This window comes from Gastrolobium bilobum, unplaced genomic scaffold (assembly GCF_033153095.1).
Source record: "Gastrolobium bilobum isolate Gb01-03AN ecotype WA unplaced genomic scaffold, APGP_CSIRO_Gbil_v1 utg714, whole genome shotgun sequence".
In the NCBI taxonomy this organism is placed as follows: domain Eukaryota; kingdom Viridiplantae; phylum Streptophyta; class Magnoliopsida; order Fabales; family Fabaceae; genus Gastrolobium; species Gastrolobium bilobum.
The window spans coordinates 417,145-444,617 of NW_026899261.1; the positions used below are offsets into that span (position 1 = coordinate 417,145).

The following is a 27,473-nucleotide window of genomic DNA, read 5'->3' on the forward strand; positions in this document are numbered from 1 at the left end:
GCTGGTGTCAGTATTTGGTTTTTTACATATTTTAATTGCCTACTAGATACAATTTAAGTTCTGAATTGGAGATAACTTTTTTTAATGTAACCATACAATCAAAACAGGACAATTTTGGATAAGATTGTCTAATTGTTACCGTTTCATGACTGCTATGCAAAGATAATATTTAGCATAATTAATAGTTCAATAAACTCCACAATTTACCATTAATATTATAACAATGACAAAAAGTTGTGTCCTTTGTAAAACTTTTAAACTTTTTGGTCGATATCAACAACACGGCCAGCAACGGTGACATTCTAATATATATATACATACAAATTACGTCCATTCACCTTTGACATGTTCTTACTTGTCCAGTTCGAAGAGTTGAAGATCCTTGCCTTCTAATATAAGCTTATAAAATATCTTCAATTGAAGCTCAAAAGTTTCGGTTATTATTCAAGTAGTAATTAACAAGGTTTGAGATATTGAAATTAAGAAGCAAAAATGGGAGCAGTAAATGAAGGAATAATCCGAAACAGAAAGAAGTCATCATCCAGAGGACACCATAGGTTTGTAGGGGTTCGTCAAAGGCCATCAGGGAGATGGGTGGCTGAGATCAAAGACTCTCTACAAAAGGTTAGGCTTTGGCTCGGTACATTTGACACTGCTGAAGATGCAGCTCGTGCATATGACACTGCTGCTCGAGCTTTGCGTGGTGCTAATGCTAGGACCAACTTTGAATTGCCAGAGTCTGCAATCTCTGGTGCTACAACTAAGCGCGGTGGTGGTGGTGGTTACAATTTCATTCCTGATAACACTGAACCCTTTTCTTTTGAGGATGTGAATGAGCCTGGGACAGATTCTGATGGCCTTCTTGGTGCACTCAAGGCTAAACTGAAGGAAGGAAGGTTTCCAATTCCATCTCGTGCTAATTGTGTGGTTCAATCTGGTATGTTTTCTAGATCAACTCAAAATTGTTATGGGAAGAAAGAGTTATCATCAGGAGCTACTGTTTTCTCTCCCATGAATGTTACAGCCAACAACAACAGTATTGTCCCTGGTTTAATGGTTACTACTTCATCAAACACTTCTGCTAAGAGTGTTCTTATCCCGAATCATGATCATGAAGGTGCTTTAACAAGCAGTGTTGGATTCAACTCTAATCAACTTTGCCAAACCCCTCCTATGACATGGTCTAATGAAATGGCATATGAATTGCCTTGGCCTTTGCAAATGAACCAAGTTGCTGATAATAGCTTGCTTGCATCTTCAAGTGCAGCCACTTTTACATGGCCACCTTATGGGATAACCGAGTCATCTACTGATATGATATATGCAGATCATGAGGGGCCATCAAATAGCAACAGGAATGGCCAAATGAATATGGGGAACATGCAATTACCTCTAGTTGGTGGAGAAACTGAAGGCTTTTGGACATTGGAACAGCAACAATTTTTGCAATGTGAGAACAACGGTTGGTTTAGTTCTAGTGTTTCTTGGGATCCTCTCCTCTATGTTCCCTCTGAGCTAGCTTGATTAGTGTCAATATGTCGGTGAAAGAAATCTTAATTTGTCTACTCTTAATCTTGTTCTACTAATCATTCTTTTAATTTGATATTATAGAAGACCCTCTCTGTATGCTCAGAGATTCACCAAATTTTATTATGTGAGTGAGGGAATGTTGTGTTTGTTTCTGACCTTAAAACATAATAATCATAATTTTCGTCATTTTAATCTGTATTGAATTTTTTTTTTTTTTTTTTCATATCCCTACTAGATATATTAATACTCGTTCTCGAGTCTCCGATGGAAATTTCCTTTCCTTTTTTATTTTCTTTGTATTGAATGATTCATTGACACGGGCAAATAAATGAAATGTTACATCATTCTTTTGGGTTAAACTTAAAGATGAAGAGTTCTTTTCGCGACTTTGTCGTACCTCACCAAACATTTGTCAAGAACAAGATTTAACCACTCAAGTGATTATAAGTGCTCTTTTTTTTTTTTTTCTAGCAATACCATTCTCGGGCATCTATATTAAATTAAATCTCTTATTTTTGAATGAGAAATGCTGCGCTTCTTTGATTTCAGTCCAGGAAATTTTTTTTCCATTTTCAAGAATTAAAAAACAAAAGAAAACTTGTTTGGATGGACACTTTTTGTCTGATTATTTTGAAAAACTTATTTAAAATATTAAATTTTTATAATAGAAAAATAAGAACACGCTTTAGTTGTTTTTATTTTCTTGTTCTTATTTTTATGAATTCTTAATTTTCATTTTAGTCCGAACATCCTTGAACTTTCAAAATTTATACTCAAAAATAAAATTCATTAAACAATTTATTTTTATATATTTATTTTATAAAATAACTCTAAGAAACAATGAAAAAATAAGAACAAAATCGAACTGACGCACTATCTCCGAAATTATGGTAAAATATTTCTCCCGTCAACAGAAATAAGTTATCTCCAGTAAACACAAAACGACTTCGTTTTATGATGAAAATCAAGGTGTTTTTGTAATTATAATTTATTATTGTACTATATTAGTCTTTATTATTGTAATTTTTTTAATTTTATAACCTCAAAACGACATCGTTTTGAACTCACTGAAGAAAACCTTTTCCCTTTTATTATTTCAACGATAGGTCCCATACAGATACTTGATATAATCAAAATTGAAGGAATGTGAGTGAAACAAACAATCTGGCATATGCCCTGGTGCCACACTTTTCTATTTATTCCAATGCAGCACTTAGTTTAGAAAGTTTTCTTGTCCAAAAATTCATTGATTCCACCAGCCCCACCTTGTGAATTTTCTTATTTAAGATTAAAAAACTTAAAATGATTTAAGAGATAAAGCTTTATTCTTTTCATTTCCGAAATGTATCACTTTTTGGCTCTGTTAGATATGACAAGATCCAATAGGGAATAGAAAAAAATACTTAAATATTTATAGTGGTAGGTATTTGTATGATGACATGACATGACACTATGACTTGGGCCTTTACAAATTCTACGAGAGGCACAATCTATGGCGAATGAACGAGGGTTTGTACACGTTATAAATGAACGGTCCTCGTTATCCTACTGAGCTCTTAATATTCATAAAGAATCATGAAAACGTATTAAATGGAAAGTGTTCCAGAAAAGCTTGAGGAAGGAACCTCCTAAAAAAAAATCAAGGAACAAGAGATTTGACATCTTAATCATGTGATCCTCTGCTTTTGTTCTAAAACACAATATGCTATAGAATTTGTGCCATTTCCAGTGAATCCATCATCTGTTGCATCCTGGCCACAAAGACAAGTAGGCAGGATAATATTACGTGTAAAAGAAATTTTCAGATGGAGAGAGAGTCAAAGAATATATCATCTCTTATCATAAATATGTGAGGAAAGTAAATTACATCTCCGACATCTTTTCTCCTGCAAATTCCATTTGCAGACTTAAAGTATAGGCAAAGAATTAATTTGTGGAATGCGGTTTTCAACATAAGTAATTGTTTTATATTTGTTAATAAACACTTTAAAGATTTTATCTTGAAGACAATTGATATGATTGTTTATAAAATGTTATATAAATCAGATACGATATTATGCTTACCTTTTTTTCATTGCTAATTTACCTGCTCATCTCCAACACATATAAGAATCTCGAGAGTAGAGAGAAATGATGAAAATTTGTTAAGATTTTGATTTAATAGTTTTAGAGATAAGTAGCTAAGGAAACAAGAAAAAAGTAGGTAAAATATTTTATCCCGATATAAATTAATTAAGAAGAATATTATACTTACAATCTATTTTCGTTTACAATATTTCACAATCATATGTTAACCGTTAATTTCCACTAATCAATGGCTATTATTTTCGTATATTAAATTTATTAATTAATTATTAATTCGCAATAAATGATAACCCTAGATTAGCGGAAACTAATGGTTAAAATGTGATTGTGAACAAAAATAGGTGGTAAATATAACATTCCTCGTTAATTAAATTAAGGAAGTTTCTGGTTTGCTAAAATATCCTTTGAAAAATATTTTTCTCTCTAAAATCTAAGACTATAAAAGTTACCAAAATTATGAATATAGTATAGACTATAAAGAAGTGTAATTAGATAGATGAGTAAACAAACTCAAAAGTTAAAACAACTTAAACCAGAGATATTATGCAAAAAAACCAATCAATTAAAGTAGAAAATTAGCATATGTACAAGAATTGATAGATCAAATGTGAAGAGAGAAAGACAATAGAAGATTGCTCGGCAATTTTTGTTGGTTTGGCCATCACTGGTTTTACACATTGAGATTTCCACTAGTCTTTTAAGATTCATGTACTCTAAGGGCATGTTTGGTGTATAGTATACGATAAAGCTAGATAGTATAAGACTTAATAATATAAGGTAAGATAGTATAAGACCTGATTAAATTTTAGTACTATCTAGCGTTTGACATGATATTATATAAGATAATGTATTGTATAAGATAATATCATCAAGTATTTGGTAATGCACTATATAATATTAGATAGGACAAAAATAAATATTTTTAACAAAAATACCATTTAATGAAGAATTTATATAATTCTTCTAAATATGTCATATGATATTAATTTTTATAAAAATCTATTGATCAGTGTGTCCAAAACTTATATTAATTTTTATAAAAATAAGAATCTCCAATATTTTAAAAAATTAATATATTAAAAAAAAAAATTTTACTTTAATATATTAATATTGAAATAATATATTAATTTGTGAGAATTGCATTGATCATCAAATTAATATATCAACCTCTTATCAGGTCTAATCCCACAGCCCTTAGGCCTGGTTAAGTTATACATCGTTTTGATATATTAAGGAGGGTTCTGTTCTATGAATTTATATTATACGATGTTCATACCAAATAACTAAAATTGTCTATCATGATATATATATAGTATAAGCTTATACTATATATCATACCAAATATGCCTTCACGAAAAGCTTTGTTCAATCCAACGGTGTCCTAGACAGCCCAGAACACTTTAGGTCAAAATGTGGAAGCTTTCTAGGATTTGAAGAGATTCTTACATACAAATCTTACATTTTGTGTTTTACAGCCGGTGGCGGAGATGTCATAAATCTGATAGTACATATTTAATTTTTGTGTCATGTATCATATTATAGTATAATTGGTTGGGTGCATCACACCGGCACTGTATCCGAATTTCACCACCATTAACTTTACCTCTAGGTTGACCAGTGTTTGTCCGAGAACAATTTCTGGCTGTATAACATAGAAAGTTCAACTCATTACTGTTTTGGATATACTATAGACTTCAATCAAATTTTGAAAGCCCTTCTTTTCTTTCACAAATTTTTAAGCAAAAACTGCTTTCAAAATCATAGAGTTCAATATTTTGAGTTTTATCTATGAATCTACATTAAAGAATCAAATTCCCAAGATATGGCACTTGAAGATTGTGAACTTCAACTTATTTATCCTTAATTTCCGTGTCTTGAATAGTTTCTCCTGCTTTGTACACCACTATATTCTCTTGGTTTTTGAAGTGATTGAATTGCACTAAGATTTGACAAATTGTTCTAGCTCATTCTATTTCTAAAGATTAAAAGTATTAGATGCCATGTATATGGCAGGAGAAGAAGAACCATTTCATCTACAGTCCAACCCAAAAGATGCCAGTATGTCACCAATAATGTAAATGCAAAACTCGTGGCCTAATTAAACTAATCATATCAGAGTCAGATTATAAATCAACCTATAAATTTTTTTGCCAGCCCTTCAATCGAATCTCCTTCTATTGAACAGGATCAGTCAAAAGAAAACAAAATGAAGAGCATAAATATTAAACTACTATCAAAACTGGTTGCTTAAAGTGTTTGATGTGACTGCAGAATTTAATCTTGCTTTCTTACCACTTATTCTGAAATCTGTAGCATTGCAACCATAACTTTTTCTGCCAAATAAAAAACTTGAGGAAGGGAGGGCATAACTCTGCCCCCTCAGAGCTGAGGAATAGAATTGCATTGCTGAAATGAAGACTTGTGATGAATGGAAACCTTTTATTGTAATGATAGCAATTGATTTTTCTTTTGCTGCTGTGAATATTCTTCTCAAGAAAGTCCTTGAAGAAGGAATGAACCATTTGGTTTTTATCACGTACAGGCTGTCAATTGCTACCATTTTCATAGCCCCAATCGGCTACTTTTGGGAAAGGTAGGCACCCTCAATTCTCTGATTAGTAGTATTCTTTTCTTTTCTTTTTGTGTAGTCTTAGATATTGTTAAACAAGAAGATAGACCAAATTGCAATTATTAATGATTTTGAACTCACCCACTTGAAACTCCAATTTGTTTGTCCTAGCCTCAAATATGTTAAGCTAATAATCAGTCATTACTCTTGATCTTGAAGACGAATGCTCCAATGAATCCATGTATACCTGAAGGGAAATTAGAGATCTCACAATTATGACCATATTTTTATTGCAGAAATAGCAGACCCCGGCTCACATTTCGAATTTTATGTTACCTCTTCTTCAGTGCCATTGTTGGGTTAGTCATAAAAATACCAAGTCTTTGTTTGTTATTCAATTTCTCACTAGCACTTTTTTACTTCCAAATTATCTGTTTTGTGGTTAACATAATTGTTGGGTAACACTCAAAAGTTATTTTCTTTGTAGGACATCAGTCACTCAATACTTTTTCCTTCTGGGAATCCAATACACCTCTGCTACCTTTGCTTGTGCTTTTGTAAATATTGTGCCTGTTTTCACATTCATAATGGCATTGCCATTTGGGTATGAATCAAAGCTTATGTTATTCCTATATACTTTGTAGTGAACAACCATCCCAGAATGCAGGATAACTCTTTACTTGGTTCTACTTCAGGTTAGAGACTGTGAACATCAAATGCAAAAGTGGGAGAGCGAAGATTCTTGGTACATTGGTGTGCATAGGTGGCGCATTGATGTTGACACTTTACAAAGGAAAGCCACTGTTTAATTTTTCTCACTATCAGTCTGAAGTGAAGCTAGCTTCTATAAGGACAACAAAGAGATGGACCATTGGTGTAATAGCATTGATTTTAGGAACCCTCTTTTGGTCTTCTTGGTTTATTTTACAATCAAATATAAGCAAGAGATACCCATGTCAGTATTCTAGCACAGCCATCATGACCTTCTTTGGTGCCATTCAATCAGCTGTCATTTGCTTGTGCACTGACCACAACTTGTCCATATGGGTTCTCAAGGGAAAGATACAAATAATTGCTATTCTTTATGCTGTAAGTTCACTTTTTTTAAGTCATGAGAGAGAATTAAGGTTTGGCATGAGATTTGGAAAAAGGGTGCCAATTTCTTAGGCTGCCTGAGCCTGTTTCCTGATTTGGGTTATTTGTTAAAAAAAAGAAAAAAAGAAAAAGAAAAAATGAATCTAGTAAAGACAATAATGTATGGGGTTGAAAGCTTCTTGATTCATTTATTAGGCTTGTTTAGATATATAAAATCATTAATATAACTTCTTTCAAAAGATTAAATAACTTAGGGCTAGTGGCAAAAACCATCGCGTTTTATGCAAGGAAGGGGATTAGTCTCGTCCAAATAAGTGGGGAAAAGTTATTTTGAATGGAATGTATTTTATGACTTAGTTAACAAAGTGAAACATTGTGTTTACAGGGGATGATTGGATCGGGTTTGTGTTTTGTGGGCATGTCATGGTGTGTTAAGAAGAGGGGTCCTGTCTTTACTGCAGCATTTAGCCCTCTTGTTCAGATAATGGCAGCCATGATTGATATCCCTGTCTTGCATGAGCAGCTCCATCTTGGAAGGTGATTTTCTTTCACCAGTTTTTTTTGTCCTATTATTCTTACACCTTTTTTCTTCTACTAGTTACTGATATGTTAGAACCTACTAAAGTTATTTATTATTCGAGATAACAACAATCGCTAAGTAAGCTTTTTAGACTATAAATAAGTAAGCAGAAAAAGTAGAAGTTAAGAAGGAAATGAAAAGCCAACCTTTATCTGATTTTCTTTTTCTTTATTTCTTTTTTTCAATTGAACTGGCTGTTTAGTGTGATGGGATCCATCTTGGTGATGATTGGATTATACATTCTTCTATGGGGTAAGAGAAGGGAGATGCAGAATCGTGTGATCAAGTTAGTCCAAGAAGCTGAAGAAGAAATCAAGGAACAAGAGCCGCAAATAGAACACTTGACCGTGTCTTGTGATTCTCGGTGTCACTGAAAAACAAGTCTCACTTATGTGTATGTTCATGCGTTGCCAAAAACTTTATTCTAGTCAAAGTTTGTATTTACTCAAACAATACTTCACAAAATGTATAATAAGGTTATGGTTTGGTCCATCTTCCTACTCGTAGACAAAAGAAGAAGCACGTACAGGTCACATACTAATGATTTCAAAGGTAAAGGGACAAGGAACTTAGTTACTTAGGGATATGCCATTATCCTCCAATGTAGTTTTTATTTTACGACCCTATTATATGTTTAGTTGATTATTTTTATATAGTAAATCACATTTCTTTATAATTCCTATAATTATTTTAAATTTTTGCATAAATTATAAAATCCTAACTATGAGATTTATATAATGTTAAAATATTTTATATAAATATGATTTTATATATAAATAAATTATAAAAAAAAATAAGAATCATTTCGTTAAGTTGTTGTTGTTGTTTAAAATTAATGATATTTGATTTAAAAATTACGGTGATAAATAACTATAATTTAACGGTTAGATAAATAAAAATGACTTTATATATAAAATTATTAAATGATATAAACATGTTAAATTTTATAATGATATAATTCTATCTCTACTCATTCGTATACATACATATATTGTCTTTGTTATTCAAATTAGATTTCTTACTTGACGCTAAATGATTTGGCATGCAATTTATCCATGCCAATTGAACATGAGATTTACTCTCACTTGATCACATCACTAATAACGAATATAACTACATACTTTTAAATCATTTAGACTAGTCCCAAGCGGCAGTACACGTTGATCTGTTAATGAGCGTCGGTAGTTAAATCTGTAAAAAAAAAATTAAAAATCATAGAGACTAATTAAAAATCAAGGAAATTAGGGTTGGTATAAAAAAAAATAAAAAAAAAATCAAGGAAATTAAACCAAAGTTGTAAATAACTTGTTGGGCTCTCGTTTGAATATGGGCAAGTATCCGAAGCCCAACTCGAACAGGAAAGGGTAAAACGGTAAAAACAAAATTCTCAAATTGGTTGCCCACAGTTGAAAACGGCGCGTTTTAGTTGTTGGGAAGGGAAAAACGCGAGTGACTAGTACGGCGCACTCCTAGCACCGTCGGCGACGGCGGCAGTAAAAGCGGGAGACGGCGATCTCCTTCAGTCCTTCGGTTGCTCTCTTTTTTGGCAGTGTTCAATCGTCACTTAGGTTATTTTAATTCGCTTGTTTCTAGAAACTTCGCATCTTACTTACTTTTCGATTCAGATTCAATGGATTCTGATAAATTCAATTATATAAGGTGTTCCGTTGATTTTGATTTTGATTTGATAGATAAATGTTGGTTGATAGAAGAAGAAGAAGAAAAAGAGTTGTATTTGTAGGATGAGCCAGCCAACAGTGATACTTGCCACTGCCAGCTATGATCACACCATTCGTTTTTGGGAGGCCAAGAGTGGCCGCTGCTACCGCACCATCCAATATCCTGATTCGGTTCGGTTTTCTTCCCTTTTTCATATTTAGTTTTGCAACTATTCAAAAACAAGGTCATATTTGAAACTCTAGATAGTCAGACACGTGCTTTCTATGAAATTTGAGGACAAAAGTTACATTTGCATAAACTTTCTGTTGTTCCTTTTTTAAGTTTAAAAAGGAATTGAAGCTGAAATACTAAGCCTATATGTTTTGGTCTTAAAATTATGAATTATGATATGCTTAAAAGTCAGCTGTTTCAGTGTTTCTGCATATGCCTATTGTTAGATTTTGGTTGCTACTAATTTATCAAATAGAATGACTTTCTGGTGTTTTTAGTTTCCATAACTTGGTAGGTACTAATTTTGCCTCATCTAATTTATGTAGCAAGTAAACCGGCTGGAGATAACCCCGGATAAACGCTACCTGGCTGCAGCTGGTAATCCTCACATACGATTGTTTGATGTTAACTCAAATAGCCCTCAACCGGTATGTCTTGTCAACTCTTACACTTCAAAAAATCTTTTTTTTCTGGTTTCAAGTATTTTCTGTTCCTGAATGTGTGGCAGGTTATGAGCTATGATTCACATACCAATAATGTAATGGCAGTTGGGTTCCAATGTGATGGTAATTGGATGTATTCTGGTTCAGAGGATGGCACAGTTAAGATCTGGGATTTGAGGTAACGCATATGTCGCAGTGCATAATAATTTTGTAATGTGATTTAAACCCTTGAAGTTTTTATAGAAATAGTCTTTGCTTATTTGTTGATAAAAATGCAGGGCGCCAGGTTGTCAAAGAGAATATGAAAGTCGTGCAGCAGTAAACACTGTTGTGCTGCACCCAAATCAGGTTACATTTCACTGTTTTCTTATGGCTGTACTATTTATCCCTGGCTTATGATTACATTTGACATTAAAATGGTATTAAGAAGTTAGAACTTAGAAGAGATAGGAAGTAATAACAATAAGTAATGCATGAATCATCATAGTAACTAGGGCTGAATTGGTCTTACAGCATACCGGCTATTAGCTTTACGTTTTTTATTTTAATTATCTTTTTGGCCCTTTATGGAGCTCATTTAACTATTGGTTTATTGATTGATGTTTAATCTGGATTCTGACATACCCTGATATCAAGAGCATGTTTCTGTTTCGTTACATTTCAGTTGAAGCATGTGTCCTTGATGTTCATTCTTCATTCACTGTGGTTCCTTAGTTTTTGCTATATCCAGATACATCAGATAACAGTTCTTTTAAGCTCTTGCTGATTTTTTTTTGTCATCCAACAGACTGAGCTAATATCTGGTGACCAAAATGGCAATATTCGTGTGTGGGATTTGACAGCAAATTCGTGCAGTTGTGAATTGGTATGAATTATGACCTCTTTTATTTTTATATGGATATCACTGTAGAAAGAAGATTCTAAATGTCTTCTATCCAAAAAAAAAAAAATTTGAAAGAATGAAATGCTTAAATTATAAGCATTGTAGTTGTAACTCTGTAGGCATACATCTTGCAAACACATCCTCTTTTCTCTTAGACCTCCCACATGTACTCTAATATTCACTCAATTTCTGGCTCAACCCCAGGGCTCTTTTTGCACTAGTTAACTGGTGTAGAAGCTTTTTGTTATTTATGCCCTTTGGATAAATGTCATTCCCCAATTCCCTTGTGCTTAGGTTGATAATCTCAAGAATCGGTGCATCTCATTATGTCCTCTCTTTTCTCTCTCACCCTCTGACAAAAAATTATGGATGAAACATTATTTTCAATCTCTGGAAAAAATGTAGGTGCCAGAGGTGGATACAGCTGTACGCTCTTTAACAGTAATGTGGGATGGGAGCTTAGTAGTTGCAGCAAATAATCATGGAACATGTTACGTGTGGCGTCTGTTGCAAGGGACTCAGGTTGTGCCTTCACAAAAATATCACATTGATGTTACTTTCATATCAAACTTTACTTATTTTTCCTAGTGGGTATGTCTTCGTGCAGACAATGACAAACTTTGAGCCGCTTCATAAGCTGCAAGCACACAAGGACTCCTACATCCTCAAATGTCTTTTATCACCCGAGTTCTGTGAACCGCACAGGTGACAAATATCATGCTCATATTTTGTCTTCTTATTTTATTCCTTACCACTCTAATTAAACCCAGACATAGCAAAGGTTGTAGTGATGTGAACAGGTTAGAGATTCAGCTAGTGGGTGATCGGTTGATCAGATGTGTTAATTAAAACAAAAATAGAATTGTAAAACTTATACAATTATGGCTCAAAGGCTAAGGGTCTGTTTGGAAAAACTGAAATCTTAGCACTGGAAAATTTTAGTGATGAAAAATTAAGCCTTGAATTTATATTTTATGAAGATATTTCTTCTAAGTGTTGAAATTTCATTAAATAAAATGAAAGGATGCTAGTTACATTTAATGATTTAATTAAGCAAACGATTTGGGACGAATACAAGCAGTGAATTCTCATGTGCTGAACGTTTCCAGAACATTTTCACTTATTTTAATGTTCTTAATGCATTAAGCAAACTCCACTTAAAAAATTTCAGAGCTGAATCTTCTCATTTTCGGCACTTTATTGAGTTTCCAAACAAGCCCTAAGTAAGTATATCTAGTGTTACTAGTGTTAGTATATTATGATATGTATTCTAATATGCTAAAACTTTTTTTTTTTTTTTAAATTTTACTTGGGAATTATATAGATTCTTACCTGTGAATGCAAACAACTACAAAATGTAGAAACATAAAAACCTAAAATGTCTACTTAATTGGTTTTATTTGAAGTTGGGCATGAGTTCTTTCAATACACGTGTGCACACATGCTCGTAGATGCACATGATATGTTGATCAATATAAGCTTTGGGAGACTGTGTCCCCCTCAATCAAATTTCTTCTCCTGTTTGCTTATTTTCCAGTGTCATATTTATGGTCCGTTGCCATGACACTGAGCTGCACTTTACTTGCTTTTTTAATGTGGTTTTATAATATTTAAATTCCAATACTTGTTTGAGTTTGCACTTGGCAATATTCAAGTTGCAGAGCACAGTTTAAATTGAAAGCATCAAACATTTAATAGAGTACCTGCCTCGTTCTTTAAAATTCATTTTAAACTGTTTGACTGGATAGCTGTCTCTAGGTATAAGCATTTCTGGTAATTTATCAACGGCACCCAGACTGGTTAAGGGACCAATTTAGCATTCCAGGCCTGATAATATCACTGTCTTTAAACTATTGATATACCTCGTAGCTTCTGTAAGATGTTAATATTCCTTTGTTGGTGTTGTCCTTTCTAGGTACTTGGCAACTGCATCGTCTGATCATACTGTCAAGATATGGAATGTTGATGGTTTTACACTAGAGAAGACTCTGAAAGGTAATTCATGAAGTCATGTGATAATCTAGTGCTTTCTCACTAGTCATTCCCTTCCACTTCCCCCGAAACTTCGTTTCCCCTAATTATAGTTGGCTGTGCCTCCCAGGTCATCAGCGCTGGGTGTGGGATTGTGTCTTTTCTGTGGACGGTGCCTACCTTATTACAGGTACTAACTTAGTAAATTATTAATATTTGTTCAGTTATCAGCATTAAGCAACCATATATATAAATAAGAGTTTAAGTGTGATGTGTTGTTATATGAAATTTTACACTATCATTCTATGATATAATTGACACATCAACATCAACAGCACCTTTAACCCAAGTTAATTGAGGTATAATTGACACATAATTAAAATATTTAGACTTTCTAGGTAGTAGTTGTGGTAGTCGAACTACTTTAATAATTTAACAATACATGATTGAATAATAGTGTAAAAAAGTTTAATACTGGAAGTGCATCAAAATTATATCCTATAAATAAATACGGACTATTTATGGCTTTAATGAAAACTGATGGAAGGCTTTTATCATGTATTTGTTACTCGGAAACAGGCTCATATGCATTGGCCAGAATTGGAGCCTTCAATTCACAGGAAATATTGATTTAAGTGCAGCTAAGGTCACAGAAATGACTGATTCAACAAACCATAATTTTCTATAGGTTTAGATGGCTGACTGATCTTACATTTATTTTTTTACCAATTGCTAAGCTTAATTACTTGTCTATCTTTAAAGAAAGGGGAATATGTTTCTCAGGTTATATACGACAATTGTTTGATGCACATCCAAAAAAGTGAATGGAACCCACTAAGAATAAGTGAGAGAAATAAAAAAAAGTTGGTCCCACCTACTTTTTTATATGTGCATTTGTCTCGTGCACCATGAGAAATGTATTTCCCTTAAGAAAATTTAAGTATCTCATGGATTAAATAAAATCAAAACAAAACATAACTAATTTAGTCTTCCAGATTTAATTAATATCAGACAAATTCTGGTGCAATCTTGGATAACAAATTTAAATTGTCTGGGAAACAGTTATTTATATGTGATTTTAGTGGAGAGATTAAGGTAAAATCAAAATATAATTATGTACAACAGTTTATTGTATATATGTATAAAATTTATAATTGTTCTCCTTTGTGACTTTTTCAGGGACCTATATATAAGGTTGTTAGAAATATTGAAAATAGGTGGTTAAGAAGTCCCAAGTTGTTATGTTAGTATTATGTAATTGTTGTAGTTGCTCTATATAATAGAGCATCCACTATGCTATTGTAACACATGGATTTAAACATTTATGTCTGTTTTCCGTGGTATTCAACATGGTATCAAACGAGTGCCATCCTCCGTGACGTTACCCATTGCTTCGGATACCCAGTTCCCTAAAATTCAAAACTCTTCATTAATTACCTTTTTTGCCGACCTCTCATCAGTTTCTTTCGTTGCAACTCAAGCAACTGTCCTCTCTTTGTCGTGATGTTCCTCTGGGCCATTGTCCCAGTCATTGGCTACTTTTTCGGTGAGTTTTTGGCGGTCCTCCAACCATTTAGACCGCCATCTCACAACGGTCCTTCTTGTCCAACACCCATGGGCAACCTTATATCGACGTGTCTCCACATGCCATCTTTATCCGCAGGAGCTTAAGTGCATTTCTAGCGTTTGAGCCATTGTCCAATTGGTTTTTTCTACCGTACTACAAACCCCTTTTACCTGGATTTGGTGTTTTCAGGTTGTGGGTCCACCGTTTGAGCTTTTTCTGGCAAGTCCACCAACTTTTCCAGTGACAGGTAAATTTTCTGGTGAGATTTTCCGCCTGTGATCGGCAGATCTACATCACGCCCTTGTGAAGACTTTTTCCTTCCGAGCGCTATTGTTCATGCACATTTTTCTTTTCTTGTTCAATATGACCCATGGCCAATTCTAATTCCTATGTACCCATTCTCAACAATTATGTCAATGTTCCACTTTGTACGGAGAAAGTTAGATGCCCACACTCTTCTCTGGTCAGATATGGCCCTTCGTGTCGATGTTTATCTCTTCTCCAATCCCAACATAGGATTGACGGGTAGAAATTTGGAAACTGCAAGCTAGTCCTGTCGGATTATCCCCGTTAGTTGTTGCCTGGCCCAGTCGGACTTTGTCCTACATGTATTTTGGTTGGATCTCCTAAGTTTTCATGTGGTTGAAACTTCTAAATGCTATTCTTGATGAACTTGAAGAAGTTTTAGTTCTTTCAGCAAAGTCAATTCTTCCTTGTTTATGCAATTCAACCAGCTCTTATGGTCATTCCAGTCACCTTGCTAAATTGCCTTCCTAGCCATTTTTAGTGAGTTTTAGCATCCCTGAGTTAACTTCGCAACCTTATTTTGTGATGTAATTGTTATAGCCATTATGATTTAATTGTTATATTCGCTCTATATAATATATCATCCACTGTTATTGTAAAAAAAATTATATAAATGAGAAAAAATACAGAAATAAAGCATTAAAGCATTACATGGGAATTGTAAAAGTAAAAACATTGGTGGTGACAGTACATTTAAGTGACCGGCACAAACTGGTTTTACTATTTTTGTTGTTGTAGTTTATTAGTGAGCTGTAATTTAAAAAATTAAATAAATAACATTTTCCTCCATCTCATTCTCCTATTTTTTCCACCATCTCCTGCAAAAATTAAATAAAAAATTAGTCCTTGAAATTTCAATTGTGAATTTGGGCAGTCTACAATTATTGTTCTTGGTAGTCAAGTAAACTGATATGATCTTAGAGTTTATCAAGTATTGTTTCATGTAAAAAAAATTGTAAACCAATATATTTGCTGTTGCAGCTTCGTCTGATACAACCGCTAGGCTTTGGTCTATGTCAACTGGTGAAGATATTAGGGTTTACCAAGGGCATCATAAAGCTACAATTTGCTGTGCCCTACACGATGGGGCTGAACCCGCAACTTCCTGACATAATGGTCATAAAGTTATTCTCCGTCAGATATATCTGTTTTGTAAATAATTATCTGCTTCTTTGGTTTGTGAAGTTTACTCCAGTTCGTAGACGACATGCATTTGTTGTCAATAACTCTTTAACACTGTAAATCCTCATAGGGGATGAAAAACATTATCGGGAGTAATCTGAATTGTAAATTAAGAATATCTTTAATATTATTTGTGGGTAATTTCTCAACTAGAGTAATCTTATCAAATAGTGGATCGAAACACACAAGAATTAATATTTCATATAACAGTGCATCATTTTTAATTTATAACACATTTTGGTGTGTAAACCTATCAAGGTTTTGGTTTGATCTTTGATTTGTGTGCCAGGTTAGTATCCATATAATCCAAAGTTTTGTTTGGGAGTTTAGAGGGAAAGAAAAGAAAGAGAATCTAAGGGAGAGGGAGGGGAATGAAGGGAAAGGAAATGAATATGGTAAGGGGAAAAAAAAGTAAAGAGTTAATGAAATATTTTTATAATTTTACTTTTTAAAAAAAATTAATATAGTTATTATATTTTACAAATGAAATTAAATTTAAATTTTTTAAAAAATTATTATGTATTTTTTACACTATTGCAAAGTTCAACGAAATTTATTTTCTATCTAAAGTTTTGTCAAAATGATTTCTTAAATATTTTTTGCAGAAAAAATTCCATCAAAGATTTTGACGGAAAAATAATCTGTTATAAATTATCGACGAAAAAAATAATTTTATTGAAAAGTTTTGACCAAAATTTTTTTTCCCACAAATCGACGAAAATATTTTCCATCAGAATCTTTGACATAAATGTTTTCTGTCGAAAATTTCGACAGAAATGTTTCTATCAAAACTTTCGACAAAATTTATATTTTGTCAAAAATTTTGATAGAATTTTTTTTTCGTCAAAAATTTCTGTAATTGATTATGACTAAATTTTGTTTCATCTCTTTCGATAAAATTTAGATTCTGTCAACAATTTTGACGAAATTTTTTGCAGGCGAAATATTCTGTTAGTGATTATGACCAAATCTTGTTCCCTCTCTAATTCCATCTCAAATTTCGACGAAATATTATTTATATTCTGTCAAAAAATTTGTCACTATTTTCGACGGAATATTTTTCATCTATAAATTCTGTTGGTATTCGGGACTTTTTTAGTAGTGTCACATTTATGTAGTTTTCACATTTTAATGTTAAGGCCAAATAAGTAATTTTTAATATTTTCTCCCTCAAATCCCCCCAAATTATGGGAACCTTGATTTTAAGGGTGGGAAGGATTTTAGAGGATTTTACAAAAATCTTTAATTCTCTTTGCACCTTTAAGGCTTGTTTGGGAGTCACTTTTAGGAGAGAAATAAAAGAAGAGGGGGATTTTATTATATCTTCTTCTTATTTGTGAGTTTAAAAAAATGGGACGTAAATAATCTTAGTTTTGTAATGTGGAATGTTAACTAATTGACTTGTGTTATTTCCCTTATAAAATTCTTAGCTTTGTAATGTAAAAATTCATTTGTAAAGTTTGTGCTGCGAGATAATTTTACCTTTTCCAAATGGGGTCTGTAAAAAGAAGTGATAGAAAAAGAAAAAAAAAATAGATCTCATTCAGCTTTATGTAATCGTGAGAGATAAAATAATTTCTGTAAACATGTGCTCTTTTCTTTTTTAAGAATACAGAAAACTTTGAATTGCTAGACTTGAATACAGATGTAATTCAGTACTTACACAAGAGTGGAAGTTGATAGAGGACCAACATCCTCTCTTTATACCAAACGATGATAACTCAGTTGGTGTTAAGGAACTGAGTACGTGGGAGTGAGAGCATATATTAAAAACTCTCAATATTGTTTTTAGGAGTGGTTTAAAGTTTTAATCTCGGGACCTGTCCCGAGTCAGACTAACTACGAAGTGATAAACTGATTGGAATATCTCCGGAAAAAAAATCCTCTCATTGTTTTTCCTCTCTCCCTCGTTTACATTTTTCCTTGAACTTTTTTTCCCCTAATTATTAATAACTTAACCTTTCCATATTATTAAAAATAACTTAAGCATAATTGTTTGTATTTGTAGCTAATCGATTACACTCAACAGAGTAATTTAATCACCCCAATTTAACTTAAAAGTAATATTACTTAATAATTAGAGGAGGGTTATATTGATGAATTTTTTTTTTATAAACTTATAAATTACACTATGTTTTAACTTCATTCAAGAATGTCTAACTAGTAAGGCATAGTATAATTTGTAATCAAATTTTTTGTAAATATAATATTTCCCTAATAATTATTCAATAACATGAGTTATGATAATCTACCAACTGAATATGAAATGTTTTTATTTCTTTTTGGATACAATGGTGAGACTAAGCTCGAATTTGTGATCTCATGTAAACTATTTAAATCCTTCACCACTATTCCAATTCTAGATACTTAACATATTTTTATTTCAAAATACTAAAGTTTCCTTAGAAACTTTTACATTATTGAACATGCAAAAGCGTTTTCATCACTGAAGATTTGACAGGGGTAAAGATATTCTGTTGAGTATTGAGGAGGATAACTAAACATAATTATATGTTCCGGGCAATTCTCATTGCTTTCCACTTCGTCTTCCTTTATAATCTCCGCATGCTTTCCCAGTTTCTTATTCACATATTTCACAAGTTTTGTTGGTTCCACTTCTCCTCTGACAATGACATGCGAATGCGATGTTTCCTCGCTCACTTCCACAGAGACAACACCTATATCACACGTTAACAAAGTAGACACTAAAGACATTATTTTGGTAATATAATCAATCATTTATATGCTAGCTATGGTCTTTAAAGACCTCTATTTATTATTTTGTTTTTTTTTTTCAGTTTTTTTTTTAAATAAAGTTAACATTCACTAAAAAAAATGTTACGAAATTTTATTTCAGCCTTATAAGATTAATTTAACGTTATGGAATGTCGATATTAAAAAGGAAAATACTCATATAGCTAAAAACAAGAATATTGTACCTTTCATTTTCTCAATTTTTCTCTTGACATCATTTGCACAGCCTTCGCAATGTATATACATCTTGAGCACCACAGTTTTTACTTCAGCCTGCTTACAATAATCAAAAATAAAAATCAACAAGAACATGAGAGAGAGCATTAATAATAATTAAAAAGAAGGAAACTTTGAATTTAGACCTGCTCCTTTTCTTCTGGGTCTTTCTGTTTGTTGTCTGGCTTTGGTTTTGGTGCAATCAGTTGGACATGTTTGCTGTAGTTCTTTCGAAGTCTTTCCAAAACCTTCAATGGATCATTCACCACTTCTCCTTTCACAATGATCTTGTGATTTTCTTTATCAACCGCAACACGCTCCACTCCTAGTCATTGTACATGACATCTAATTTGATTAATTACATTATACGAATATATTATACAAGCATTTATCCATAATAAAGAGCTAAAGTAAACAAAATATTACCATCAAAACCTTTCAAGCACTCGTAAATTTTGTCTGCACAACCTTCACAATGTATGAATGCTTTCAACACCACAGCCTTCTCCTTTTTGCAAATGAAGAAAATAAAATTGACAATGTCAAATATGTAATTTGCTAAATAGAACTGGTAAAGATTTTTTCATCGATTTCAAGGACTTGAAAACAAATCGTATAACGCATACAGATGAAGACATATAGGTAACTTAATTCATACTTGAATAATAGAATGCAAGTAATGTATCCAATAAAAAAGAAAAGAATGCAAAAAATAAGATTGGCAGTCATTTTCCTTACATTCTCTCCCATTGCTCAACCTCAACTAAGGTGGAATGGTAGCATTTCTTGGGACCTTAAGTTATTGATATATATATATACAATTCATATTATAGCTAATAAGGTTTACATATTTATTGTCACGACATATATATAGAAACACATGTGTACATATAGGTTAGATTTGGAATAACATGGAATTTGCAAAACTCACAATTAAATCTCTACATTAATACTTTAATATTCAATCGTAACAAATCCAAGTTTTTAATACAGTCATAGTACATATAGGTTAGATTTGGTAAATTGGAAAGAAGAATAAGACAGTAAAAAATTGAAAATAAATTATGGAGATTTCCTGATATATATCATAATATTTTACGAAACTGAGCTTGTGCATAATTAGGAAAGTTATAACAATATGCATACCTCCTAATAATTTTTTAATTTTTTGGTATCTTTGCCTCCTCATTATTTTATTATAATTACTTTTTGTCTATATGTGTCTAGCTATATTTTTGTTATGAATTTTCCACCTTAAAATGTTAAATTTCTAACGGTACTGGAGATTTCTATAGGTCGACAGATCTGGTAAATTTTAAAGAAGAATTAAGTCAATAAAAAACCCAAAATAAATTATGATTTATATGTATCATATACTATTTTACGAAACTGAATTTGTACATAAGAAGGTAAGTTCTAACAATATGAATGCCATGACATTATTTTTTTATTGTTATCTTTTGTGCCTGAGTTTAGCTATTTTTTTATTATGAATGTTCCACTTACAAAGTTTAATTTTTAATGGAATTTATTTAAAAATCTAGAAGTTTTAATGTAGTAATAATACATAAAGGATAGATTTAGTAAATTTTAAAGAAGAATTAAGAAAATAAAAAACCGAAATAAATTTTGGAGATTTCCTGATATATTGTATGAGTTGTAAAGAAGTACTACATTGGTTAGACATAGACCAAGTGTCTCACACTTGAGGGGAAGATGTTGGAAGTATTCAAGTATGAGTTGTAAAGAAGTACCACATTGGCTAGACATAGACCAAGTGATGACCATATAAATGCAAAAGACCCATAAACTTAGAGCCTTAAGGTTTTGGGTTAAAATGTGGTGTCGGCTCACTTATTGTGATTTCTCATTTGGCTCATTGGTGAATAAATCCTTTGCAAAGGTTTTGGGCTCCCTCTTACCATTCCTAACATATTTTACTTAACTGAACTTGTTCACAATTAGGAAAGTCTAACAAGATGTATACCTCCTTATTATTATTATGGTCTTTTGTCTATGTCTCTTGCTATTTTTTATTATGAATTTTTCACTTAAAAAGTTAAAATTTATTTTTTTTGGTACATAATTTTTTTTTTTAAATTTTAGTCTCGCATTAATGTCTGTGAAAGACCAGAAATAATAGAGATATAAAAATTAAATTATAACTGATGAAATTAAAGTAAATACTACTTTGACAATTTTTTATTGAAGAGTATGTAAATCAAATTTTATATAATAACTTATCATGTTATCTATGAATAGACAAAATAAATCATGATCCTGTACAATTTTTAACATTTCATTCTGCTCACAGTAACAACGAATTCATATATATATATATATATATATATTTGGTAATAGAATTCATATATCTTTAAAAAGTGATGCAGAAGTCATTATGATTGATCTAGTGGTGAGAGATTTAGATAAATTATATTAGATTATGTGTTCAATTTCATTTGTATCCATACAAAAAAAAGTGATGCACTGGAATTTAAATAATAAAGTCAGTTATGCATGAAGTCTATTGTATTTCAAATTTAAAAGTACATAATTCTATAATCAATAAAATGAACATGGCAGAAAAAAACGTTATGTATAAAAATATATATATATATATATATGTGTGTGTGTGTTGGGGGGTATTTGTCCTTTCAAAGGACATAGAGTTATGTCATTTTAAGTGAAAAAAATATACAAATTAATATTTTTATTTAAAATTTAAATTAGAAAAAATATCCACTTTCTTTCCCATAATTTTCTTTATTTGTGTTTTTTTCTCATTTAAAATAATACAATTCTATATCTTTTAATAGGACAAACATCAATAGAGTAAGACTTTTAAGTCTGACTCCTCATCTTAGCCATTGATAAACGAAAATCAACGATTGTCATTTGTAATGTAATTAATAATTAATTAATTAATATGACTTCCTAAACTATAATCGTTGGACTGACGGAAATCAAGGTTGAGATGAGGAGTAAGACTTAAAAATTTTACCCTGAAGTCAAATGATCTCTCTCCATATATATATATATATATATATATATATATATATATATATATATATATATATATATATATATAATATTTTCAACTAGAGGTATGCAAATTGATTAATAGAAGGAATATAGTAAAAACGGGGAATGTATCGTATATGGATCTGGATACTCTTATGTGAAAAAAAAAAACATGACATGGTCATGTGGAAAATCATAACCATACAAAGGTGGATTAATGATAGAAAAGGAAGAGATGGAGAGAGAAAATATTATAATAGGTAGTTATAAAATCATAACCGTTGATTTACCTTTCTATAGTTGTAATCTTTTCACATGATCATGTCATATTTTTTTGAAGATCTATTTCTATCATATATATATATATATATATATATATGAGAATATCTCGCATCATTAAAGTTATTCATAAATAAATAATTAAGGGTGATGAGAGAGAGTTATAATAAAGAATAAGAAAATAATAACGGTTGATTTGTTGATAAATATTTAATATTATGATACATCATGACCTCATATAGTATTATGCATTATAAACATAAACTGTTACATCATTCCGTTACCCAAAAGGGTAAAGAAAATTAATAGCAATATCAACACCAAAATGGTTAAAAGGTAATTAGGTGTGCGGGTGTATTAGGTGTTTAGGGTGTATTAGGTGTGCGGTTCGATTCCCTGTAATGTCCAAAAAAAAGGTAATAAGTTGTCAAGTAGGTCATCATTCAAATACAATGTTTCCTATATATTTCACACACAAAGGAGAAGAAAGCTTTCATTATTTTTCTTTAATATTCTTTTACATTACTTTTCTTACTTTGTCTGACAATATATTCTTAGAATGGGGATTACAATTTTGCTTATAATTAATAATATATATCTCCGATTTGATTTATGAAAAACCCACTGAGAACTAGCACAAACTCACGGGAAAAAAATAAAATAAAATAAAATAACATACTAGGAAAACAAGGTTATTCAAGCATTTATTCTTTAGCACTCCATGATATATATAACGTTTTGCTCAGAACCTCTATGGATGGAGCTCAATCAGAATGACCAGATTGACGTTCACTTTTGGTAGCTTCTTTCTCTTTGTTTTTTCCCTTCTTCCAATGCTTCTCAGCCTTATAATGAGGAGGCTCAGCGAAATCCGAGATATCCACGTGAACACCAGGATCATTGGCATGGTAACTACCACCAAACATGATTGAGTTATTTACAGCCTGGAAGTTGCTGTTAACGTAAGTGCTCAATGCTTCATCAGGTTCACCATCATGATGAAAACCATTGCCAGCTGATGATTTATCATCCAATAATTCGCTTCTCAGAGTAGCTCCATCATTGTTTCCTGCGAGGGTGATGATCCTCACATCATGTTCATCCTCAATATCATTCTTCTGATCCAAATGGTGTGTGGAGCCTGATTTATGAAAATCACTGACACGATGAGTGATTGCAGATACCATCTCCCTAATTTCTCTATCTAGACTCTTATGCTTCTCGCTTTCACCAGGAGGAGATTGACTTGGCTTCACTGTTTCTGAAGGCATGATTGAATGAAAAAAAATTCTCCTTAATAACACAAGTGTGTGTGTGTGTGTGTGTGTGGTGGTATTTGGGTGTGACCTGAGTTCAATATGAATTATGAGTGTGTATTTATATAAATATATTATGTAGTTAAATTGGCAGGGGAATAAAGTGACTAATGGAATGACTTGAATGGCAATAAAAGGACCTTCAAAAGCTAAAGAAGGATTGAGGATTGCTTCACAATTGGGATTAACTTATGCTAGTGTGACTCTCATGCTTCTTTATGTGAGTGATAATCATTTCTAGGAGACTCACAGAAGAAAATTGAATAAATAATAAATTTGATTATGAATACTTATAATCAACTATAAAAAAAATAACCACTTTACCAGCCCTTCTTAAGAACATATGGTATGTTTGTTGGGAATGGACGGAACCCAAAATCTTTGCAAAGAATTTATTCGTCAATAGACAAAATAAGAAACCATAATAAGTAAGCTAACATCACATCTTAATCCAAAATTTTAAAGTTATAGGTTATGGGTCTTTTATATTTATATGATTCTCAATTGGTCTAAGTCTAGCCTATAATATGAAACTTACTTCATCACTACTCACTCACACTTAATTATTTCAACAATATTGTTTTTTTCTTTAAAGTACGTGGTATGTTGCCTTTAGAAGAAGCCGTATTTGGGAAGGGATAAGATGATGCGGTCCTACCCCATATATTGATTCCCTTACCCTAGCTTCTCACGTACGTAAGAAATTGTGGTTTTTCCCCCTTAAAACCTAAATTAAGGTATTAAAAAAACAGGAAGATAGTATAATTGACGTAAAGTTTTGGGATTGAAAAAAAATACTAAAATTTGATTTAGTTTAAACTTTTAGTAATTTAAAAATAACTTTTTTATATAAAAAATTTAAGTAAGGAAATGTTCATTTTATTTTAAATTTAAAAACATATAATTAATTATAATGATAATTTGGGCAGTTATAACCACTAACGTATATAGCACATGCCCCAAAAACTAGTCCGCAATGGTCAAAATCTAAGTCGTGAAGATTCATTCGATGTGCCTAAAAACTGGAAAAGAAAAAAAAAAATCAATGTGGGATTTTACGAGGAAAAGCGTTGCTTCGTGGCTTTATTTTACTCCCTTTTCTCCATTTCTTCTTCCATTCTCTTCTTTTTTTTCTCCTTATTATCAATTTTCCTTTTTATTTTCTTTTCCTATTTTATCAACTCGATGGTAAAAAATTCTGGACAAAATTAGATGTTCACACCCACCACTCCAACTTTGGCTGCATCATCTCCAAGCCCCTTCCAGATCATGTCATGTTAAATAAAACGTTACATGGAGAAATCACAATTATGTAAAGATAAATCGGTAATGATTTTATAACTATTTATTTTATTATTATTTTTCTTTCTTTCCTTATCACCATTAATTCACCTTTTATATGGTTATAATTTCTTCACATAATCATATTATATTTTATTTAACATGAGAAAATTCACTCTTGATATATGATGACATGGCTGGTTCCTCCCTAGTGTTACATTGGTTTGTTGTTACTAATTTATAAGGTTGGCAAGGATTGGCTCAAAAATAAGCCAGTTGGATTGGCAAAATGAGCTGTCAACCCAGGGGTCAAACGGTCCAGCTCGCAGATTACATTTTTTTTTTATAAAAAAATAAAAAATATGATATACAAAAATGGATAAAACTCACACACGTTGTCATCGTCTTTCTTCTTTCTCTAAACCTAAGTCCCTAATTTTCTATCATCACTATCATTTTTATATTGTTAGGCCATGCTGGCTCTGTTTGGTTCAAACATCTTACCCTCTTGGTAGCAAGTGGTTCTAATTATTTCTCGATGTTGATGCAAATTTGTTGTGAAAAAAATTTGAAAATAGAACATTTTGCTTTTACTTCTCATTTTGTAACTTTCTATTTTGCTTTTTTTATAAATTACTATGTAAGGCAGTTGTATTGTTTAAGCAGATGGAAGTCGCATAGCTGGTGCATTAATACTACAGGTTTATTTAAATAGGCTGAAAACAAGCCAACCCACAAGCCATTTTTGAGTCAACCCGTGAGTCAACTCTAACTCGACTCGAGTCGGGTTGGGTTAAGTTTTTTGGCTCATTTTTTTCCGAGTTAACCCTAACCCTACTCATTTTTTTTGAGTTACATATGAGTTGAGCTGGGTTGATTGCGGTTGGCCATTTTGCCAATCCTACTAATTTATATCTTTCAAGCCCACAGTTAGCGCTTGAGTTTGCGGCGCATTGGATTGGTTTGATTTTACCTTTCATATACTAATTATCAAGTATATAGCTGCTTATTCAATTTGTTTTTATTTATAAAATATTATCAAAATCATCACATTAACAGTGTAATCAATATTAAACGATGCACCCATGATTAATTCATACTAAAATGAGGCTATAATATAAATAATGAAGATTGATTTGCTATGGAGCAACCAAATGAAAGGTTAGTGCAAGATAAAAACTTTACCAACATCATAGTACATATTTTCATTTTTTTTTCCAGTTATAAGGATTGACTCATCATCAATGAGACTTATTATCATAAATCTAATCCTGGAAATGTACATTGCTTTATTAATTTTCTCCTCTTTAACTGAGGTATTTATACAAGTATCATAAAACAGAATTCACTTAAAATTAGATAACAACCTCTAAAAAACTAAACAACTAAACAACTCAATCCTATCCAATTTACATCAATAGCTCAACAACCGAAATTCTCTTAACAAACTAAAATCTATTTTCAACACTCCCCCTCAAGTTGGTGCGTGTATATCTATCATGCCCAACTTGTTAATGGCTTCTTCAAAAACTTTTCCAGAAACAGCTTTAGTCAATACATCAGCAAGTTGTTGTTGAGATCGTACATGAGGAATCTCAATTATATGATTTTCAAGCTTCTCCTTTATAAAATGCCTATCTATCTCAACATGCTTAGTTCTGTCATGCTGAACCGGATTCTTTGCTATTTCTATTGCAGCTTTGTTATCACAGAAAAGATTCATTGGCTGACTATACATAATTCCCAAATCAGCTAATATATTTTTAATCCATAACTGTTCACAGACACCATATGTCATACCTCTGAATTCAGCTTCAGCACTTGATCTAGCCACTACCTTTTGTTTCTTGCTCCTCCATGTAACTAAATTTCCTTCTACAAAGGTGAAATACCCAGAGGTTGATTGTCTTGTAGTCTTATCACCAGCCCAATCTGAATCTGTATAACCTTCAATGCATGGTCTATCATTTTTTGAAAAAAGTAGCCCTTTTCCTGGAGTTCCTTTGAGATATCTAAGAATTCGCTACACAGCTTTCATATGTTCCTCACTAGGAGAATGCATAAATCTGCTTACAATGCTAACAAAATATGCAATATCAGGTCTAGTATGTGACAAATATATCAATTTACCTACCAACCTTTGATATCTGCCTTTATCTGTGTCAACCTGGTTTGGATAGACACCAAGTGAGTGATTCATTTCCATTGGAGTATCTGCTGGCTTGCTGCCCAATAACCCAGTTTCAGAGAGAAGATCCAAGATATACTTTCTTTGAGATAAGAAAATTCCTTGTTTAGATCTTGAAATTTCTATCCCAAGAAAGTATTTCAGTGGGCCAAGATCCTTCATTTCGAATTCAGCAGCTAGATTCTTTTCCAGAGACTTCATTTCTTCTAGATCATCTCCAGTCAGCACCATATCATCTACATAGACAATAAGTATTGCCACCTTTCCTTTGCGATGCTTAATAAATAGAGTATGATCTGAGTTGCTTTGTTGATACC

General features: G+C 32.0%; 5 protein-coding genes across 6 annotated transcripts; 3 read left to right on the top strand and 2 right to left on the bottom strand.

The window, feature by feature from the left end:
* The first annotated feature begins 492 nt into the window (after positions 1 to 492).
* Positions 493 to 1,526, top strand: LOC133288879 (ethylene-responsive transcription factor ERN2-like). The gene has a single exon (XM_061486700.1). It carries the CDS (start codon positions 493 to 495, stop codon positions 1,522 to 1,524), a length of 1,032 nt encoding a protein of 343 aa, XP_061342684.1. The 3' UTR covers positions 1,525 to 1,526.
* Positions 1,527 to 6,023: 4,497 nt separating this feature from the next.
* On the top strand, positions 6,024 to 8,233 carry LOC133288934 (WAT1-related protein At3g30340-like). The gene is made up of 6 exons (XM_061486777.1): positions 6,024 to 6,208; positions 6,481 to 6,543; positions 6,672 to 6,788; positions 6,880 to 7,273; positions 7,665 to 7,816; positions 8,062 to 8,233. Exons 1-6 carry the CDS (start codon positions 6,027 to 6,029, stop codon positions 8,231 to 8,233), a joined length of 1,080 nt encoding a protein of 359 aa, XP_061342761.1. The 5' UTR covers positions 6,024 to 6,026.
* A 1,054-nt stretch (positions 8,234 to 9,287) lies between these two features.
* Positions 9,288 to 16,301, top strand: LOC133288904 (target of rapamycin complex subunit LST8). Of its 2 annotated transcripts, XM_061486739.1 has the most exons (11): positions 9,288 to 9,427; positions 9,551 to 9,709; positions 10,076 to 10,177; positions 10,258 to 10,370; positions 10,471 to 10,540; positions 10,980 to 11,057; positions 11,481 to 11,597; positions 11,683 to 11,780; positions 12,991 to 13,070; positions 13,177 to 13,236; positions 15,901 to 16,300. In XM_061486739.1, the coding sequence occupies exons 2-11, from the start codon at positions 9,602 to 9,604 to the stop codon at positions 16,026 to 16,028; spliced, it is 954 nt and encodes a 317-aa protein (XP_061342723.1). In that variant the 5' UTR covers positions 9,288 to 9,427; positions 9,551 to 9,601; the 3' UTR covers positions 16,029 to 16,300. The 2 variants fall into 2 exon arrangements, with proteins under 2 accessions (XP_061342723.1, XP_061342722.1); XM_061486738.1 differs by lacking the exon at positions 9,288 to 9,427 and having other exon boundaries at positions 9,569 to 9,709; positions 15,901 to 16,301.
* A 2,212-nt stretch (positions 16,302 to 18,513) lies between these two features.
* On the bottom strand, positions 18,514 to 19,709 carry LOC133288880 (heavy metal-associated isoprenylated plant protein 8). Its single transcript, XM_061486701.1, has 5 exons — positions 19,698 to 19,709; positions 19,498 to 19,579; positions 19,218 to 19,396; positions 19,041 to 19,128; positions 18,514 to 18,779 (listed from the first exon to the last, which is right to left on the bottom strand). Exons 1-5 carry the CDS (start codon positions 19,707 to 19,709, stop codon positions 18,514 to 18,516), a joined length of 627 nt encoding a protein of 208 aa, XP_061342685.1.
* Positions 19,710 to 23,135: 3,426 nt separating this feature from the next.
* Positions 23,136 to 23,642, bottom strand: LOC133288881 (uncharacterized). Its single transcript, XM_061486702.1, has one exon. The coding sequence runs from the start codon at positions 23,640 to 23,642 to the stop codon at positions 23,136 to 23,138; it is 507 nt and encodes a 168-aa protein (XP_061342686.1).
* Positions 23,643 to 27,473: the final 3,831 nt, after the last annotated feature.